General features: G+C 43.7%; 1 protein-coding gene across 1 annotated transcript in view; it reads left to right on the plus strand.

The window, feature by feature from the left end:
- The window catches only part of SCUBE1 (signal peptide, CUB domain and EGF like domain containing 1), a 1083891-nt gene that overhangs the window by 110051 nt on the left and 955645 nt on the right, over positions 1–18195 (plus strand). The window contains 1 exon segment of the mRNA XM_030214211.1: positions 11815–11940. Coding sequence (XP_030070071.1) covers positions 11815–11940 — 126 coding nt within the window.

The raw sequence follows: 18195 nt of genomic DNA on the forward strand, positions 1-18195 counted from the left end.
TTTGTTGGTGTCCCAAATGCCCCCTCTCTCATTTTCCTCGACCATGGATGCCTTTGTGGTGAAGGCTGTATCATCCAGGGATGGTTCACTGAGGGAAGCTGGGGGCAACCTGCCTACCACTAGCCTTCCTAAACACAGCGTTTTGCTGACCCCTGAAGAGAGGAACCTGCCATGTAACCCTGCAGGCGTGAGGGAAGCGTCGCCTGTGGATAGGTAGGCGTGGGAAAATGATCTCACTTCCCATTTGACAGTGCTTGCTGAGAATGCTGCTAATGCTGCTGCCCCGACAGACATTCAATGCTGCAACTTCTGGAGATGACCAGTGAGCAAGTCTCTACTGGAGGCCTGGAAGGATCAGCTTCATTGGCTTTCCCTCTAAAGGAAGCAGTGACTTGGCAGGTGGAGGCTGTTTTTGAATTTAATCTAGTACAATGTTCTTCGCTATCTTTGGAAGATTTGTGGACTTTGATTGTCTCTCTGGACCAAAATCTGTCAAGACAATTAGTGCATAGTGGCACTCAAGTTTTGAAATTGAAGGCAAAGGTTGAAAATCATGAATCCTGATTATTTCTAATGGAGACTTGTACTCAGAAACTGGAGGACAAGTTAAGTAAAGTGGGCACTTTGTGTAATGCTGTTGTCAAGGACAATTGAACTTTACTTATAAAATATAAGAACCTGAAGAATACAGTTATATGCAGGAATCTGCGCCTGATTAATTTCCACAGGAAACCAGGAGTCTCCCCTCAGGATATGTTCAGAAGATTTATGTTGGAACATTTACAAGTCCCCCTTCAGTCACTGCCTCCTATTGTTTGAACCTATTATTTGCTTCCAAATAAGAAGAAGGTGGTGGAGGAAGGACAAGATATTTTATCTCCAACTTCTCAGAACAGCCTAAATCTGACTGCCTTCCTGGAATCTTTTGAGGAAGAGCTAATCACTCTGTCTACATTTGTGATATTACTTGCACTAAGGCATTAACTTAGGAACACAGTTCAGGGGCTCCAACCTAGTGAAATGTCTTCCAGGATCTTCAGCTACAAGATGTACAGACCAAATACTGAAAGTGATCCATGAAGAGAGCAAGGCTTCCAGTGGCGATCCAAGGGCGGGATGATGGGGGCGGTCCGCCTGGGGTGTCAGCACGAGGGGGGGGGGGTGATCTGCTCCCACTGCTCCCGACCCAAAGAGCATTGGTGCCGGGTGGCAGAGAGGATGGAGCTTAGGGTAGACAGGTGGGGACTGAGTCGGGGGGGGGGGGGGGGCTCAGCTGGGAGAAGGGGGCTGGAGCTGGAACTAGGATCTGAGAAGGGGGCAGGAGTGAGAATGGGGCCATGCCTGGGGCAGGTGGGTCTGGGGCTGAAAAGGGGGCAGATGAGAGAATGGGCTGAGGCTGAAAAGAGGGGCCATAATGCAAGGCAGGTGGATTAAGGGGACTGGAACTGGGGGCTGAAAAAGAGGGTAGGTGGGATAAGGGGGCTAGTCCTGGAACTGGGGGCTGAAAAGGGGACAGGGAGAAAGTGGTTGGGGCTGAAGCTCGGGACTGGTGGGAGAAAAGGGCTGGGACTGAAACTAGGAGCTGAAATGGGGGACTGGTGGGATAGTGGGGGTGGAACTGGGGGGCTGAAAAGGAGGGCAGGTGGAAGAAGTGGGCTGGGGCTGAAACTGGGGGCAGGTGGGATAATGGGGCTGGAACTTGGGGCTGAAAAGAGGGGGCAGAGAGAGAGGAGGGCAGACCCTGGATGCTGGATGGATGGGAGAGGGAGGGAAAATGGTGGATGGAAGGGGCAGAGAGAAAGGGCAGACAGTAGATAGAAGGGAGAGAGAGAGAGAGAGAGAAAGAAAGAAAGAGAGAGAGAGAGAGAGAGAGAGCAGACAGTGGTTGGAAGGGGGAGAGAGAGAGCAGAGAGGGGCAGATGGTGGATGGAAGGAGCAGAGGGCAGACGCTAGATGGAAGGCAGAGAGAGGTCAAATAGTGGTTGGAAGGGGCAGAGAGAGAGGGCAGATGCTGGATGGAGGGGACATGAGAGAGAGGACAGACACTGGATGGCAGGGACAGGGAGAGAGCGAAGGCAGATGTTGGATGGAAGGGAGAGAGTGGAGAGAAGATGAGGAAAGCAGAAACCAGAGACAACAAACTGTAAATAAAATATATTTGTTTCTTTTTTTGCTTTAGGATAAAGTAGTATTGTAGCTGTATTAATAAATGTTTATAATAGAACATGGAAATAAGGTAATCTTTTTATTGGACTAATTTTAATACATTGTGACTAAATTTTGGAGAACAAAACCCCCTTCCTTGGGTCAGGATAGGATACTGTAACAGCAGTATACAGTATTGACCTGAGGAAGGAGGTTTTGGCCTCTGAAAGCTAAATGTATTAGTCCAATAAAATGGTATTATTTTATTTTCTATATTTGTTTTATTTCTATTTGTTAATTTGTAAAATGGTGATTGGTATTTGTTAGTTTTTTCAAATTTACATCTGCTGTCTTTATGTTTTGTACAGTACTAGGGGACATTTTCTGTTTCTGTGGTGTGTTGCATTGTATGCAGAATCTGGCATCTTGGGGGTTCAGTTTTAATTTTTGTCTAAATAGAAAGTTTATGGTTTCTTATTCAAGTGGGTTTCCGTTCACAGTATAGTACAGAAATAGTATTAGTTACCCTCCTGGCAATTAATATCTACTGGGAATAAAGTATTACTTCTTAAATTTGATATGTCCAGTGCATTTGACATGGTAGATCATAATCTTCACCCGTTGGATACATTTGGAATAGCCGGTAACGTGTTTAACTAGATTAAGGGCTTTCTGTCAATGAGAACGTACTGTGTCAAATCCAAATCTATCATCTCTACACCATGGAAAGCTTCCTGTGGAGTACCTCAGGGCTCCCCCATTTCCCCTACTCTTTTCAACATCATGCTGATTCCTCTTGCAAAAGCCAGGGCCGGTCTTAGGGCAGTGCTTGGAAGCATAGCTAACAGAAAAGTAATCCATTCAGGTTCAAACAAGAACCACACCAGTGTTGCCAGGTGGGCGGTTTTCCCGCCCAATTGGGCGGTTTTCTGCGACCCGCCGCGGGAAACTTTTGCCCGCGGTGGGTTGCGGTTTTTTGGGCTTGTTTTGGGTCTTTCGGCGGTTTTTTGAGTGTTTTTTTCGGGCCGCGGGGCGGGGCTACTGACGTTTTGGGCGGGGTTAGTGACATTCTGGGCGGGGCCGATGACAGGGGAGGCGGGGCCGATGATGGGGAGGCGGGGCCGGTGACGGAAGAGGCGGGGCCGAAGACGGCGGGGGCAGGGTTGATGACGGCGGGGGCGGGGTTGATGACAGCGGGGGGGGGGGGTGTCAGGGGCGGGGTTTGACTTTGGGCGGGTTTTGGGCTGGATTTGGGCTGATTTGGGTGGGGAAAAAATTTTCCACCTGGCAACCCTGAACCACACACACAGCACAGGGCTGTGCCCTGAGGCACAGCTAACAAGACCAGTTCACTCAGAATCAAATAACAACACTACTGTAACCAGTTGTAGAAATTGGTTTAATGTGTTTACCTTACTGCTGAGAGAGCAGGGGCGTTGCTAGAGGTGTCCTGAGTTGCCATGGAAATATTTAGCCAGGAGGACTTCCTGCACATGAGCAGTTGATATCATAGAGACTCCTGCACAGAGCAGAACATACCATAGAGATTTGCACTGACACCTAAGTTTTTAAAAGTGCTAAAAATAAGTTTTAAAAGTATTTGCATTAAATCTAATTGCAGAATTTAGGTGTTAGGCGATGGGAATTGATATGCTATGTACTCAAATTTGTTTAAATCATATGCAAATTAGTCCATTTTTGGGAGGTTCTCATGTTGCATATTTCTGGATAAAAATTGTTAGACTTCAAGCTACTTATTGAATTCCACTGTTTTGCATAGTCTTTCCTCTTCCTTCCCCCACATAGGAATTACTTCAGAAAAGCCACAGTCCCGAACCAAAGATTTCAGTCCCTCCCCAAGCTTCTGGAACGCTCTCTGTGCTGTAAATTTGCTACTGTCAACCAGGTCACATGCCAGGACACCAACCGGGCACCTTAGGGGGCACTGCAGTGGACTTCACAAATTGCTCCCAGGTGCATAGCTCCCTTTCCTTGGGTGCTGAGCCCTCCAACCCCCCCTAAAACGCACTACCTACAACTGTACACCACTACCATAGCCCTTAGGGATGAAGGGGGCACCTACATGTGGGTACAGTGGGTTTTGGAGGGCTCCCATTTACCACCACAAGTGTAACAGGTGGGGGGATGTGCCTGGGTCCACCTGCCTGAAGTGCACTGCACCCACTAAAAGCTGCTCCAGGGACCTGCATATTGCTGTGATGGAGCTGGGTATGACATTTGAGGCTGGCATACAGGCTGGAAAAATATGTTTTTTAATATTGTTTTTTGGGTGGGAGGGGGTTGGTGACCACTGGGGGAGAAAGGGGAGGTCATCCCCCATTTCCTCCTGTGGTCATCTGGTCAGTTCGGCACCTTTTTGGAGGCTTGGCGTGAAAAAAAGGGACCAAGTAAAGTCGACCAAATGCTTGTGAGGGACGCCCTTCTTTTTTCCATTATCGGCCATCTCTTAACCACTGCCGACACGCACCCCGTGAACTTTGGTCGTCCCCACGAAGGAAAGCAGTTGAGGACGCAAAAAATCGGCTTTTGATTATGCCGATTTGGGCGACCTCGGGAGAAGGACGCCCATCTCCCGATTTGTGTTGGAAGATGGGCGTCCTTCCCTTTCGAAAATAAGCCTGATAGTATACTACTTACAATGTCAACACAATACGTAATAGAACATTTTGATTGACAGTGAAGGGTATAAGCAAAGATGGAACCTATAGATAGGTAAGCAAGTAAGAGGAGTTAGAAAATAAGGTGACTAATTTAAAGAAAGATGTACATGAGGTAAGAGAGATGGTTAAATATTATCTCACTAAGGGTAGGAGTGGATAAACATGTCCTGCTGCAGTATATGCAGCCCGTGTCACTCCTTGTGTGTGTGAGTGAGACTAACAAGTTAGTTACTTTTTCCATTAAAGGTCTGTTTGAAGAGCCAAGCTTTCACCTGCTGCCTGAAGTAGAGATAGCATTATGTTAAGCGGAGCCTTTCAGGCAGTGCATTCCAGAGTATGGGGACTACTCCGGAGAAGGCTCGCTTGAGGGTATTACATAGTGTAATGGCTTTTGGAGAGGGTGTGGTTAGTGATAATCATTGGGAGGACCTTAGTGTCCTTGGAGGATCACAAATATCTTTATTCTTGTTATTGTTAATATGGTACAATTTGGTTGCTAGTACCATGTCTGTAATTTGTTGCTTCTTGTAACCTTTCTTTCAATACTCAATAAATATATTTGAACTTGAAAAAGGTTCCTCTTGAAGGGCTAAATAAACTTTCTTCTATATAGACTTATACCACATATATGTATATGTATATATATATATATATATTTTTTTTATTATTATTATTATTTTAATGGAGAATGAGACCTCAGTCTGTTTTAGTCATCAAAAAACAAAAATTTCCACATCAAACCCTCATTCGTCCCAATAAATGCTGCTGATAATTCACGAATTATATCAATGTACAATTCCACAAACACTTAGCTATCCTTGTGTATTTTTTCTGATTTTAAATAAAACTGATCCCATGGTACCTGTTATGTATTTTTTACCTAAATAAATAAAAGTATGAACAGGGCCTCCCAGCAGACCTACTTAAACCTCAAAACAATCTTTAATTGGAGCCCCTGCCCATGTTTGTGGACACTTTTTTTGAAACCAGAAGTTCAGAAGAGTGATTCATATGTTTATTTATTTTTATTTATTTATTTGTAGCATTTGTATCCCACATTTTCCCACCAATTTGCAGGCTCAATGTGGCTTACATTTGCCGTAATGGTTAACAGAATTACAAATGGTATTACATTAGGGTGCATACATACATGGTAAAGAAGAATACATTATGGTATTGCAAATAGGTTCCTGGGTGATAGATTGGATTGTAACATACGTTAGGTCATCAGCTATAGAGAAATCATTTTCGACATGAGGATTAAAGTGGTAGTGCTTATTCAATAATAGCAATGTGGTTGGTCAGTCAGTAATAAGAGTTCGGTCTTGTCTAGTTCATGTTCAGTCTTATTATTTAGTATTTAGGATGGATGTTTATGGTATGCCTTCTTGAACAGGTTAGTTTTCAGTAGGGACACCACACAATTTTTTAGGTAAACTTCAAGGATAGGTATGAGTGAGGGACAATTTTTGTTTGTAACACTAAATATATATATTCCCTGTATACATCAATACCACGGGATGATACTCTAAGAGCACTGTTTACTAAGGTGTGTTAGTGGTTTTAGTGCGCCTACCCTTAGCACGCATGCTAACCATGTAGGCACCTATAGGGATATTGTAGGCACATATATAGTTAACACATACATGGTTAACGCGCGTTAAAAACATTAACGCACCTATAACGCTGCTTAGTAAACAGGGCCCTAAGTGTTTGTAAAACATATATTAGAATCACGCAAGAGGCCACACTGTATTCCTACAAATTTTTGATGCAGCTTACATGATTGTCCATTAAAAGAGATTTCGTTTTGTTCACAATGTTTTTATTTGCAAGTCAGTGATGAAGCGATGGGGAGTGACTTTGCTCCTTCCATCGCAATTTGTTTATGACATCTTTGAGGAGTGGTGGTGATATGAGGGGAGTGGGTGTCAGGGGACCACAGTCAACATGACTGCTAGGCCAATTCTCAGCTTACCTTTCAAGTTGTTGTTTCTGCTTCAGTTACATGGGCATCATACTAGCCACACGCTAACTGTGGGCAATGCCACATAGGGTTAATGCCTTGATTAGATTAAAGCATGTGGCATATTCTCATTATTGACTTTAAAAAAGTGGATTTCCACAGGAGTGGCCTAGTGGTTAGGGTGGTGGACTTTGGTCCTGGGGAACTGAGTTCAATTCCCACTTCAGGCACAGGCAGCTCCTTGTGACTCTGGGCAAGTCACTTAACCCTCCATTGCCCCATGTAAGCCACATTGAGCCTGCCGTGAGTGGGAAAGTGTGGGGTACAAATATAACAAAAAAAAATGTATAATTTCACATCTTTATCTTGATTATTTAATTTTTAGACCAATTGTTCATTAGATGAATTAACATTTAAACATATTGAGGCATATTTTCAAAGCACTTTGGGAGGCTAAGTTCCATAGGTTTCTATGGAACTTTGGGAGGCTAAGTGCTTTGAAAATATGCCTCATAGTCTCTTTAGACAAATTGCATCCTTAAACCAATTGTCATTAGACCAGTTGACCATTAGATAAACTGTTGCTAGCCAAATTTTTTTTTCATTTATACTTTGTGAAATTGTTGCTCTTGCTGGATGTGCCAGCAAAAGGGCATGTACCCCTGCATATCCTTCTAGGTATTTTACAAAAGTCTTCGCATTTTCCAGAGCCTTTTGTTATATGTGGGGAACTGTGCATGCCCTGACCTAGATGTCTCAATTCTTCCCCAGATATCCTATACAAAATGGTCCTTTAAACAGGGGGAGGAGCTGGCTATGTTGTTAAACTGTTCCAAAATGGAGGTAGAAATCATGCCCAACATTTTAAATTTTAGTATCATATATCCCCAGATGTTGCATTTTAATTTAGAAATAATTTGTTTTCTCATGTAATTAAATTTATACCTTTTAAAATTACCTGCTCTTGGAAAGTACCATGAGTTTCGTAGAATCACTCTGTAAATTATATGTTAGCACAGGATATGTTATCAAACATATAAATGAGACGTGACTGACTCACCTGCAAATGCGCAGTAGAGTCCGAACATTGAAAGAACAGTCTAGAGGCGGGGCAACTCCGCCTCGAACACCCGTCGAGTTCCACTCCCCCTCCCTCTGAAGTTTACATATTGTTACGTCGTCCAGAGGCGGGGCGACTCCACCCTGAACGTCCGTCGAGTTCCACTCCCCCTCCCTCAGAATTGTAACATCATCAAAATTACGTCGTTGGGGTTATGGCGGCAGGCGGCGGCAGTGAAAAGTATGCGAGCTGCGAGCTGCTCGGCGTTTCAGGAGCCTTCCCTTCCCTCTCTCAGCTGTGGTCCCACCCTCCCGGAAACAGGAAATGAGGGCGGGACCAGACAAGAGAGAGAGAAAGGAAGGCTCCTGAAGCGCACAGCTCGCATGCGTTTCACTGCTGCTGCCTGCTGCTGTAACCCAACGAGGTAAGATGACGTTTACAATACGGAGGGAAGGGGACTGGAGCGCGGAGGGAGGGGGGCCTCGGAAGGAGGGGGGCCCCGGAGGGGGGAGGGAGGGGGGCCTTGGAGCTAGGGGGGAAGGAGGGGGGCCTTGGAGCTGGAAGACAGGGGGGAGGGAGGGAGAAAGGGACCTGGACCCATATCCCACTCTATTACACTTGTGGCGGAAAACGTCCAAGCCTACCAAAAACCTACTGTACCCATATATAGGTGACACCTGCAGCCATAAAGGCTATTGTAGTGGTGTACAGTTGGGTACAGTAGATTTTTGGTGGGTTTTGGAGAGCTCACCATACTATATAAGAGGATAATGTTAAGATGTGTCCCTGGAACCTTTTATGTGAAATCCACTGCAGTACCCCCTAGGGTGCTCCACAGCTCTGCTAGGATGTCTGTGTGGCCAGTCTACTAAGAATACTGGTTCCTCATATGTCACAATGTCTTGTTTTTGTGCGTTTTTTTCCATTGGACATTTTTTTTAAATAGTGCAAAAAGATAGACGCATAGAGCACAAAAACGTCTAGGAAATGGCCATTTTCAAAACAAAATAATATAGAAGTTTTTCTAGTTTTAAAATTGCTGAGTTCACCACTTAAGTTTTGGAGAAAACGTCCAAAATTGGATTTACTTGTCATATCGAAAATACCCCTAATACAGTATCAGACTAAAGGTCCATGACTGGATGGACCGTTCAGGTCTTTTTCTGCCATAATCTACTATGTTACTATGAGGCATATTTTCAAAGCACTTTGGGAGGCTAAGTTCCATAGGTTTCTATGGAACTTTGGGAGGCTATAAGTGCTTTGAAAATGAGCCTCTATGTTATCTTGTTGGGCAGACTGGATGGACCGTTCAGGTCTTTTTCTGCCATCATCATCTACTATGAAGGTCATGTATTCAGTGGGTCACAGATGTGAGCATATTCCATGAGGTGTTCTGACTAAAAAAAAAGGTTGGAAAACCATTGCTCTACTAGGTAGGCCATTTTCCCCCTTTACTCCACTTAATCAGACCTTCCCTACCCCCTTACTGAGTTTTTTTCAATACCACCAAGGCTGATACAGGGAATTTTGTTGTCCAGGTGTCTTCAGAATTTGGCACTTCTCTTCTTCGCAGACCTCTGTCACCACCCTGCATCCCTCTTATCTTCCAAAGCATCATGGCAACCCTAGCTATCACTACAATACCAGTGACATAGTCTCTGACACAGTTGTGCTGCCTCCTATGTAGGCTTCCTGTTCAAATTAGAAACACCTGTAGGAGCAGAAGGAGAAGTGGCCACTGCAGGAATGTGACAGCACATGTACCTTACCGTGCCATCAGCAAGAGATAGAGATGCTGGTGTGATAGGAATATAGCAGCAGGCCCCATGTTTATCATAGTACTTTGAATGTTAAAGGAGATATATGGTGATAGCAGTTACTTGGAGAGAATGAAGGAAGAGAGAAAAAAGGGGGGCCTGTGGCGAGGGCCTGTGGGGGAGGGGTACTTGCGGCTTAATAGATTGTTCCTTTGTGCTATCAGATTGTGTGATATTGGTTTCAGGAAAGAACAATTTAAATGTAATTGAGATAAATGAAGTAATCAGCGACTTCACTAGTAACTAAAAATACTTTTTCAATTTTAGTCAGGATAATAAAAAACACTTAAAATCTTTCTAATGGAAAAATATGTATAATTGGAGTACATATTTGTTTGCCATCCTACTATGCCATAGAGTTGGCACAAAAATCTATTTTAAAAAACTGTAATAGTCTGCCCTTGAAGGTTTCTCCTACTCACAACAGCACACTGATTTGGGGGCAGAAGAGTAGCCAGGTTTTGATGTCAGGGGGAGCAGACCTTTGATAAAAAAGGCATCATTGTGAAGCTGAAGGGCTGATCCATATAGGCACCATTTTTATTCAAAATACATTTGGGGAGCAGCTGCTCCCCTTGCACCCCACCTAGCTACACCCTCTGTTTGGGGATAAAGAACACATTATGGGCTGGATTCTACAAATGGTGCTCAAAATTAGGTGCTGGAGAAAAATCATCACTAAGCACTATTCTGTAAAGCGTGAACACTCTATAGAATAGTACTTACACGCAGACCTGTAGGCATCAGTCTTATGCCTGCTGAAACCTGGCACTAATTAACAGTTGCATGCGCAGCTGCCCTTACTCATTATTCTAGAACCTTTCCCCCAGATTCTGTATAGCACGCCTAGCATTTCATGCTGAATCCAAGCATAATCTGTAACAACGTGTGTAACTTAATTGGCTTAACAAGTCAATCAACATTGTTAACAGCACGTAACAAGCAACTATGAGCACTAATTGGCAGTAATAAGAATTTACACGTTTAACTTGCAAAGCATATTATGTAATGCACTGTGACTAAATTCTAATGCGGCATTTCACGGACATTCCAAAATTTACGCACGTTGTTATAGAATATGGCCCAATGCACCTAAATCTATGTGCTGGGATTTACACCACGTTTTCATTGGTGTAAATTGAGGTGCATATTTTTAGGCGGTAGGATATCAATTAAGCTTATTCTATTTACCACACCTAAATATAGGTGCTCCTTATAGAATATGCTTAGGTGTAAATATTTTCTGTGCAGAATTTCTAGATGTCATATATAGAATCTGGCCCTTTGAGTGCAAATTCTATCATACACAACTTTCAGGGGGAATGGATGTTGGAGGGGCATGGGTGGGTCAGGGGTCTACCTAGCAGTTAGGCTTTTAGGTTGTAGAACACTAGGACTTACCAGGCTTTAATATGGTGTAAGTGCTTGTGCCTATAGTGCCCCTTTTACTAAGCGGCGGTAAGCCCAACACGGGCTTACCGCTCGCTAAACAGGAAGTACCTCTGGGCAACTGCAGCAACCCGGCGGTACTTCCCACGTCCTATCTGGTGCTACAAAAATTAATTTATTTTTGCCCGGTTGTCACCAGGTTAGCGTGGGAGCCCTTACCGCCACCTCAATGGGTCACAGTAAGGGTCCCACTGAAATGGCTGAGCGGCAAGTGCTTTACTTTCTGCATGGCCATTTCCTGTAGGAAAGAAAGACCTCCCTTTTACCCTATGTGGTAAAAGGGGGTCTCAGCATGCGTGAAAAACACACGCTGATGCCAGCACAGGCCCCCCTTTTGCCGCAGCTTGGTAAAAGGGGTCCACAGTTAGGTATGACACTGTAAACTTAAGCATGTGTGTATATTGTAACTCTGCCTCTACTCCATCCAAACTGTGACACTGGGAATGACTACATTGTGCAGTAAGTGTATAATTATTTATTTGCAATCTTGTAGGAACACGTACATACACATGCATAAACAAATGCATAGTTATATAAAAGACCTTTACCTGGTGTAAACCAGCTTTACCCATGGAAAAATCTTTATATATTTATCCCCCTAAGTATCCATATTTGTTCTGTGTGACTTAATTCTTCATAACTGAATTGGGTATGCTAGTGTATTATTAAAATGATTTGTTTTCTGTGTTGCAGACATTGATGAGTGTGATAATGACTATAATGGTGGTTGTGTCCATGAGTGTATCGACATTCCTGGCAATTACAGATGTACCTGCTATGATGGTTTCATGTTGGCCCATGATGGTCACAACTGTCTGGGTGAGTTGTTCTGAAGATTATTCCTCTATAATAGATTGCTAAATATCAGAATTTAAAATCATGTTTTATGATCTTAAATGAATACTAAAATAGTACTACAACTGATAAGCATCATTAATTTATTTATGTTGGATCTTGATAATAGTTATTACTTTTCCATTTGGGAAGAGTAATTACAATGTAAACTGAGAATCTTTTACTTGGCAATTTACTAAAATGAATGTTCTAGATCAGGAGTATCCAAACTATAGCCCACGGGCACTTCCAGTCCAACACACAAAGTCTGCTCAAATGCTGTGCATTGCATCAGAAAAGGTGTCTACATGCAAAATGTGACAGCCTAGCTCATGGAACATAAATGCACTGCATCAGGATCTGAGGGGTCCTTTTACAAAGGTGTGCTGAAAATGGTTTGCAGTATTGTAGAAACTAAACGAGCAGATCAAAGTGATATCCAAAGGATTTTATTAGCGATATCGTATATAAGAAAGTTGCCCGACACAGGCCGTGTTTCGCCCACAGAGGGCTGCGTCAGGGGCTAAAATGTATCCTCCCGAAAAGAACAACTAAAATGTATCCTCCCAAAAGGAACAATTGCAATACTCATATAAGGACAAGAAAGAGTAGATGAAAAAACCAGCACAGACGGCAAGCTTCAGTGACGGCGTACTGCTTTGTGATTTCAGCACATATTAAGACTTATGCATTTTCATTTATTTTGTTTTTTTCACAGGCCTGCTTTTATTTATTTATTTATTTATTTATTTTAGGTGCTCTTATGTCTCTTGTAGTTTGTATTATCATTAACTTAAAATTTATTTTAATTTTCCATCTGCTTTTGAACTGATCTCCTTTTTATTTTTATTCTACCAATTTAATATAGTGGGAGATTACTGCAGGTCAGAGGAGATAGGATTCCTCCCTCTTACTCCTCAGACCCTAGACCAAACCTTAACTGACCCCCCACCCCCCACATACACATAATCATGGCACCCAGTGCGACTTCCCAGGCAAAAGTTGCTTAATTGTATTGGGAACTTTAATAACTGGAACTTGTACTGTCCATAGTTGTATGTTCTATGTTGTATTGTGATATAAACATCACCTTGAGTACTATCCATCTGATACAATATTTTCAAGCAGGGACTAATTTTTTACACAAAGCACGAGAGTAGAGATACTGAAGCCCCTGAGGGCAATAGAGGATTCATTGCACACTTTGATCTTTTTACACTTGAAATATAAAAGTATCTCATATTGCTGAATAGATCTTTTGTTTTAAAAGGTGAAAGGGGTTCACCTGAAGCATTTTGGTTTCTTTGTGATTGTTTCATATTATTATATTTTAGGAAGGAGAATAAGTGCAGAAACATTTTTCATAAAAATCAGAATTCACCCAGTTTGAGAAAGAGAAGGAGGCTGTGTCTAACAGCTATTCAGCTGGGTGAAGAGGCTGTGTAGGAGACTTAAAAGTAGTATACTATTGGGTGATAATGAGCATATTTTGAAGCAAATGAGGCTTTCCTGGATCTATGCTGTACAGAGCATTAGCTAAGTTATTAACCTGTGTGTGAGCCTAGTTATCTCTCTTTATGCTTTCTTAACTGTAGGATTTTAGAAAACAAATATACATGAAGAGGTATATGTATGTCCATCTGCTCTCCCATTTTTGGCAAAATAAAAATTAAAAGAAGGAACAGAAAGTCATCCAATTTGCTATGCTAGAAGTTAATGAAAATATTTCAGATGAGCTCAAGGACCTGAAACCCATAAGAAAGCCATTTTAACTCAGACCAAAGTGGATCAAGCACATCCTTCTGCTTCTGACAGTAGCCAATTTGGGTCACAAGTACCCAGCAAATCCGAAACAGTAGATGCATTTCTCATAGTTGTGATGGCTTTCAGGTCTCTCTAGCGAATAATTTGTGTAAGAACATTTACCCCAAGAATTTGTCCAGATCTCTTTTGAACCTCACTGTTAGTTGTCTTGACCACATCCTCCTTCAGCAGATTCCACAGGTTAATTACGTGGTGCATGAAAAACTTTCTACAGTTTATTTTCAGTCTACTATCATTAGTTTTATGATGTCCCCTTCTTTTAGTGTTTTTTGAAATACTAAAAACCATTTATTAATTAATCATTCCACCTGACTCATAATTTTATAAACTTTTATCATATCCCCTCTCAATTGTCTTTTTTTGACTTGCCTGCCTGGTGCGAAGGTTGCGGACCTCATGCACCACCTAGATAGGATTTTACATAGTGCTGGGGAGGAGCCGGCTGTCTTGGTACATGTGGGTACCAATGACACAGGAAAATGTGGGAAAGAGGTTCTGGAAGCCAAATTTAGGCTCTTAGGGAGAAAGCTCAAATCCGTTCCATGCGCAGGGCCTAAGAGACAGGCAGAGCTCCGGAGTCTCATTGCGTAGTTGAGACGATGGTGCAGGGAGGAGGGTTTTAGATTTGTTAGGAACTGGACAACATTCTGGGGAAGGGGGAACCTATTCCGAAAGGATGGGCTCCAGGCTGCTGGCATCGGTACTTAAAAAGGAGATAGAGCAGCTTTTAAACTAGAACGGGTGGAAGGCCGATAGTCGCTCAAAAGCGCATGGTTCGGGATAAGGTATCTTTAAAAGATATTACCAAAACAGGGAAGATAGGGCATCCTGATAGTGAGGTTGCAAAAGAGACCGTAGTAGATCAGGAGGGGCATAATCGAACGAAAACGTCTATCTCCATGGGCGTTTATCTCCGAGAACGGGTCCTTGAAGGGGCGGACCGAACCGTATTTTGGGAAAAAATAGACGTCCATGTGTTTATTCGACAATTTGTGAGCTGGGCGTTTTTGTTTTTCAGCGATAATGGAAAATGAAAGCGCCCAGCTCAAGAACGAATAAATCCAAAACATTTGTTCGTGGGAGGGGCCAGGATTCATAGTGCACTGGTCCCCCTCACATGCCAGGACACCAACCGGGCACCCTATGGGGCACTTTTACAAAAACAAAAAAAAAAGGTAAAAGAGCTCCCAGGTGCATAGCACCCTTCCCTTGGGTGTTGAGCCCCCCAAATCCCCCTCAACACCCACCACCCACAAGTCTACACCATTACTATAGCCCTAAGGGGTGAAGGGGGCACCTACATGTGGGTACAGTGGGTTTGGGGGGGTGGTGTGGAGGGCTCCCATTTACCAGCACAAAGTGTAACAGGTGGGGGGATGGGCCTGGGTCTACCTGCCTGACGTCCACTGCACCCCCTAATAACTGCTCCAGTGACCTGCATACTGCTGCCAGGGAGGTGGGTATGACATTTGAGGGTGAACATAAAAAGTTGTGAAACGGCATATTTTTGTGGTGGGAGGGGGTTTGTGACCACTGGGGGAGTCAGGGGAGGTCATCCCCGACTCCCTCCAGTGGTCCTCTGGTCATTTAGGGCACTTTTTGGGGCCCTATTCGTGGAAAAACAGGGTCCAGGAAAAGTGCCCTAAATTCTCGCTAAAAACGCATATTTATTTTCCATTATCGGCGAAAGGCGCCTATCTCTGATCGGCCGATAACCACGCCCCAGTTCCACCTTCACCACGCCTTTGACATGCCCCTATCAACTTTGTCCGCATCCGCGACGGAGTGCAGTTGAAAACGTCCAAATTCGGCTTTCAATTATACCGCTTTATTCGTTTTTGTGAGATAAACGTCTATCTCCCGATTTGGGTCGCAATATAGGCATTTTTCTTTTTCAATTATAAGCTGGCAGGTGTCCTTAAATAAAAATAAAAATCAGACAAAAGATTGCAAATTAATACTGTCAAGTACTAAGCATGATATAAATAGGAACAACAAACATAGTTTGAAATGTCTTTATGCGAATGCCAGGAGCCTAAGGAATAAGATGGGAGAGTTAGAATATATTGCACTAAAAGAAAATTAGATATAATAGGCATCTCTGAGACCTGGTGGAAGGAGGATAACCAGTCGGACACTGTCATACCGGGGTACAAATTATATCGTAGTGATAGGGTGGATTGAATTGGTGGAGGGGTAGCATTGTATATTAAGGAGAGCCTTGAATCAAATAGATTGAAAATTCTGCAGGAAACAAAACACTTCTTGGAATCACTGTGGATTGAATTCCATGTGTAAAGGGAAAAAGGATAGTGATAGGAGTGTACTGTCCACCTGGCTAGGATGAACAAACAGATGCAGAAATGTTAAAGGAAATTAGGGACACAAACAAACTGGGCAACACAATAATAATGGGTGATTTCAATTACCCCGATATTGACTGGGTAAATGTAAGATCGGGGCATGCTAGGGAGGTAAAATTCCTTGATGAAATCAAGGACAGCTTTATGAAGCAGCTGGTACAGGAGCTCATGATCTGGTGCGGAAGGTAATGGTGCTGGGGCCGCTTGATAACAGTGATCATAATATGATCGGATTTGATATTAGCTTTGAAGTAAGTATACATAGGAAATCAAATACGTTAGCGTTTAACTTTAAAAAAGGAGACTATGATAAAATGAGAAGAACGGTAAAAAAAAACTTAGAGGAGCAGCTGTAAGGGTCAAAAATTTACATCAGGCGTGGATGTTGTTCAAAAACACCATCCCGGAAGCCCAGGCCAAATATATTCCGCGTATTAAAAAGGGAGGACTGAAGACCAAACGACAGCCGGCGTGGTTAAAAAGTGAGGTGAAGGAAGCTATTAGAGCTAAAAGAAAATCCTTCAGAAAATGGAAGAAGGAACCGACTGAAAATAAAAAGAAACAGCTTAAGGAATGTCAAGTCAAATGCAAAGTGCTGATAAGTAAGGCTAAGAGGGACTTTGAAAAAAAGATTGCGTTGGAGGCAAAAACATATAGTAAAAAGTTTTTAAAGTATATTAAAAGCAGGAAGCCGGCAAAAGAATCAGTTGGACTGCTAGATGACCGAGAAGTAAAAGGGGCGATCGGGGAAGACAAAGCCGTAGCGGAGAGATTAAATGAACTCTTTGCTTCGGTCTTCACCGAAGAAGATTTGGGTGGGATACCGGTGCCAGAAATGGTATTTGAAGCTGACGAGTTGGAGAAACTTAATGAATTCTCTGTAAACCTGGAGGATGTAATAGAGAGTTCTACAAACTGAAGAGTAGCAAATCTCCTGGACCGGATTGTATTCATCCCAGACTACTGATAGAACTGAAAAATGAGCTTGCAGAGCTATTGTTAGTAATATGTAATTTATCCTTAAAATTCGAGCTGGTACCGGAAAATTGCAGGGTGGCCAATGTAATGCCAATTTCTCCAAGGACAAGCAGGCTGCTTGTTCTTACTGATGGGTGACGTCCGCGGCAGCTCCTCCAATCGGAGATCTTCCCTAGCAAAGACGTTTGCTAGGCCTCGCGCGTGCACGCCGATCGCGCATGCGCGACCTTCTTCCCGACCGAACTCGCTTGTGTTCGTCGGTCTTTTTTCCGCGCTCGGGACGGCTGTGTTTACCGTCGTTCTATGCCCTGAGGAGACCCTCTCGTTTTTCTTCCGTCCTTCCATTTCGGAAGTCTTCTTTGTTTTTACTAGTTTGCGTGTTCTTCGAAAAAAAAAAATCTTTCCTTTATTTCGAGTTGTTTTTCCCGTACAAGTTTCCTTTCGCTAGCGGCCCTGTTGGCCGCCCGTACGGGTTTTTTTTCTCCCTTTTATTTTTGGTGCCTTTGCCATCATCGCAAACTTTGATTTCGCCGGCATGATTTTTCCGCCCATGTCATCGAAGCCTCCCAGCGGCTTCAAGAAGTGCACCCAGTGCAACCGGGCTATCTCGCTCACTGATAGGCACGCTTCGTGCCTTCAGTGTCTGGGGGCTGGGCACCGTCCTCAGGCCTGTACTCTCTGTTGTTTGTTAAAAAAGAGAACTCAGGCGGCGAGATTGGCCCAGTGGAACGTTCTGTTCGGGGCCTCGCCCGGTGCTTCGACGGTTTCAGTATTGAGGCCATCGGCCGGTGCATCGATGTCGGCGGTACAGAGGTCATCGACCGGTGCTCCAGCGTCGACGGTACCGAGATCATCGTTGGTGCTGATGTCGTCGGAGGTTGCTTCTTCGTCCGGAATGCAGGTGAGGGCTGTCCATTCCCCTGCTGGTGGCAATGAGCCCTCAAGTAGGTCTCCCCCTGACTCGAGGGCTCCTGCAGTACAGTCCCCCCGGGATCGACCTCGTCGGACCCGGCCCCGAGGAAAAGACGTTTGGATTCGACGTCCTCCTCGTCGGTACCGGGAGGTTCCAGTGACA

This window comes from Microcaecilia unicolor, chromosome 9, assembly GCF_901765095.1.
Source record: "Microcaecilia unicolor chromosome 9, aMicUni1.1, whole genome shotgun sequence".
In the NCBI taxonomy this organism is placed as follows: Eukaryota; Metazoa; Chordata; class Amphibia; order Gymnophiona; family Siphonopidae; genus Microcaecilia; species Microcaecilia unicolor.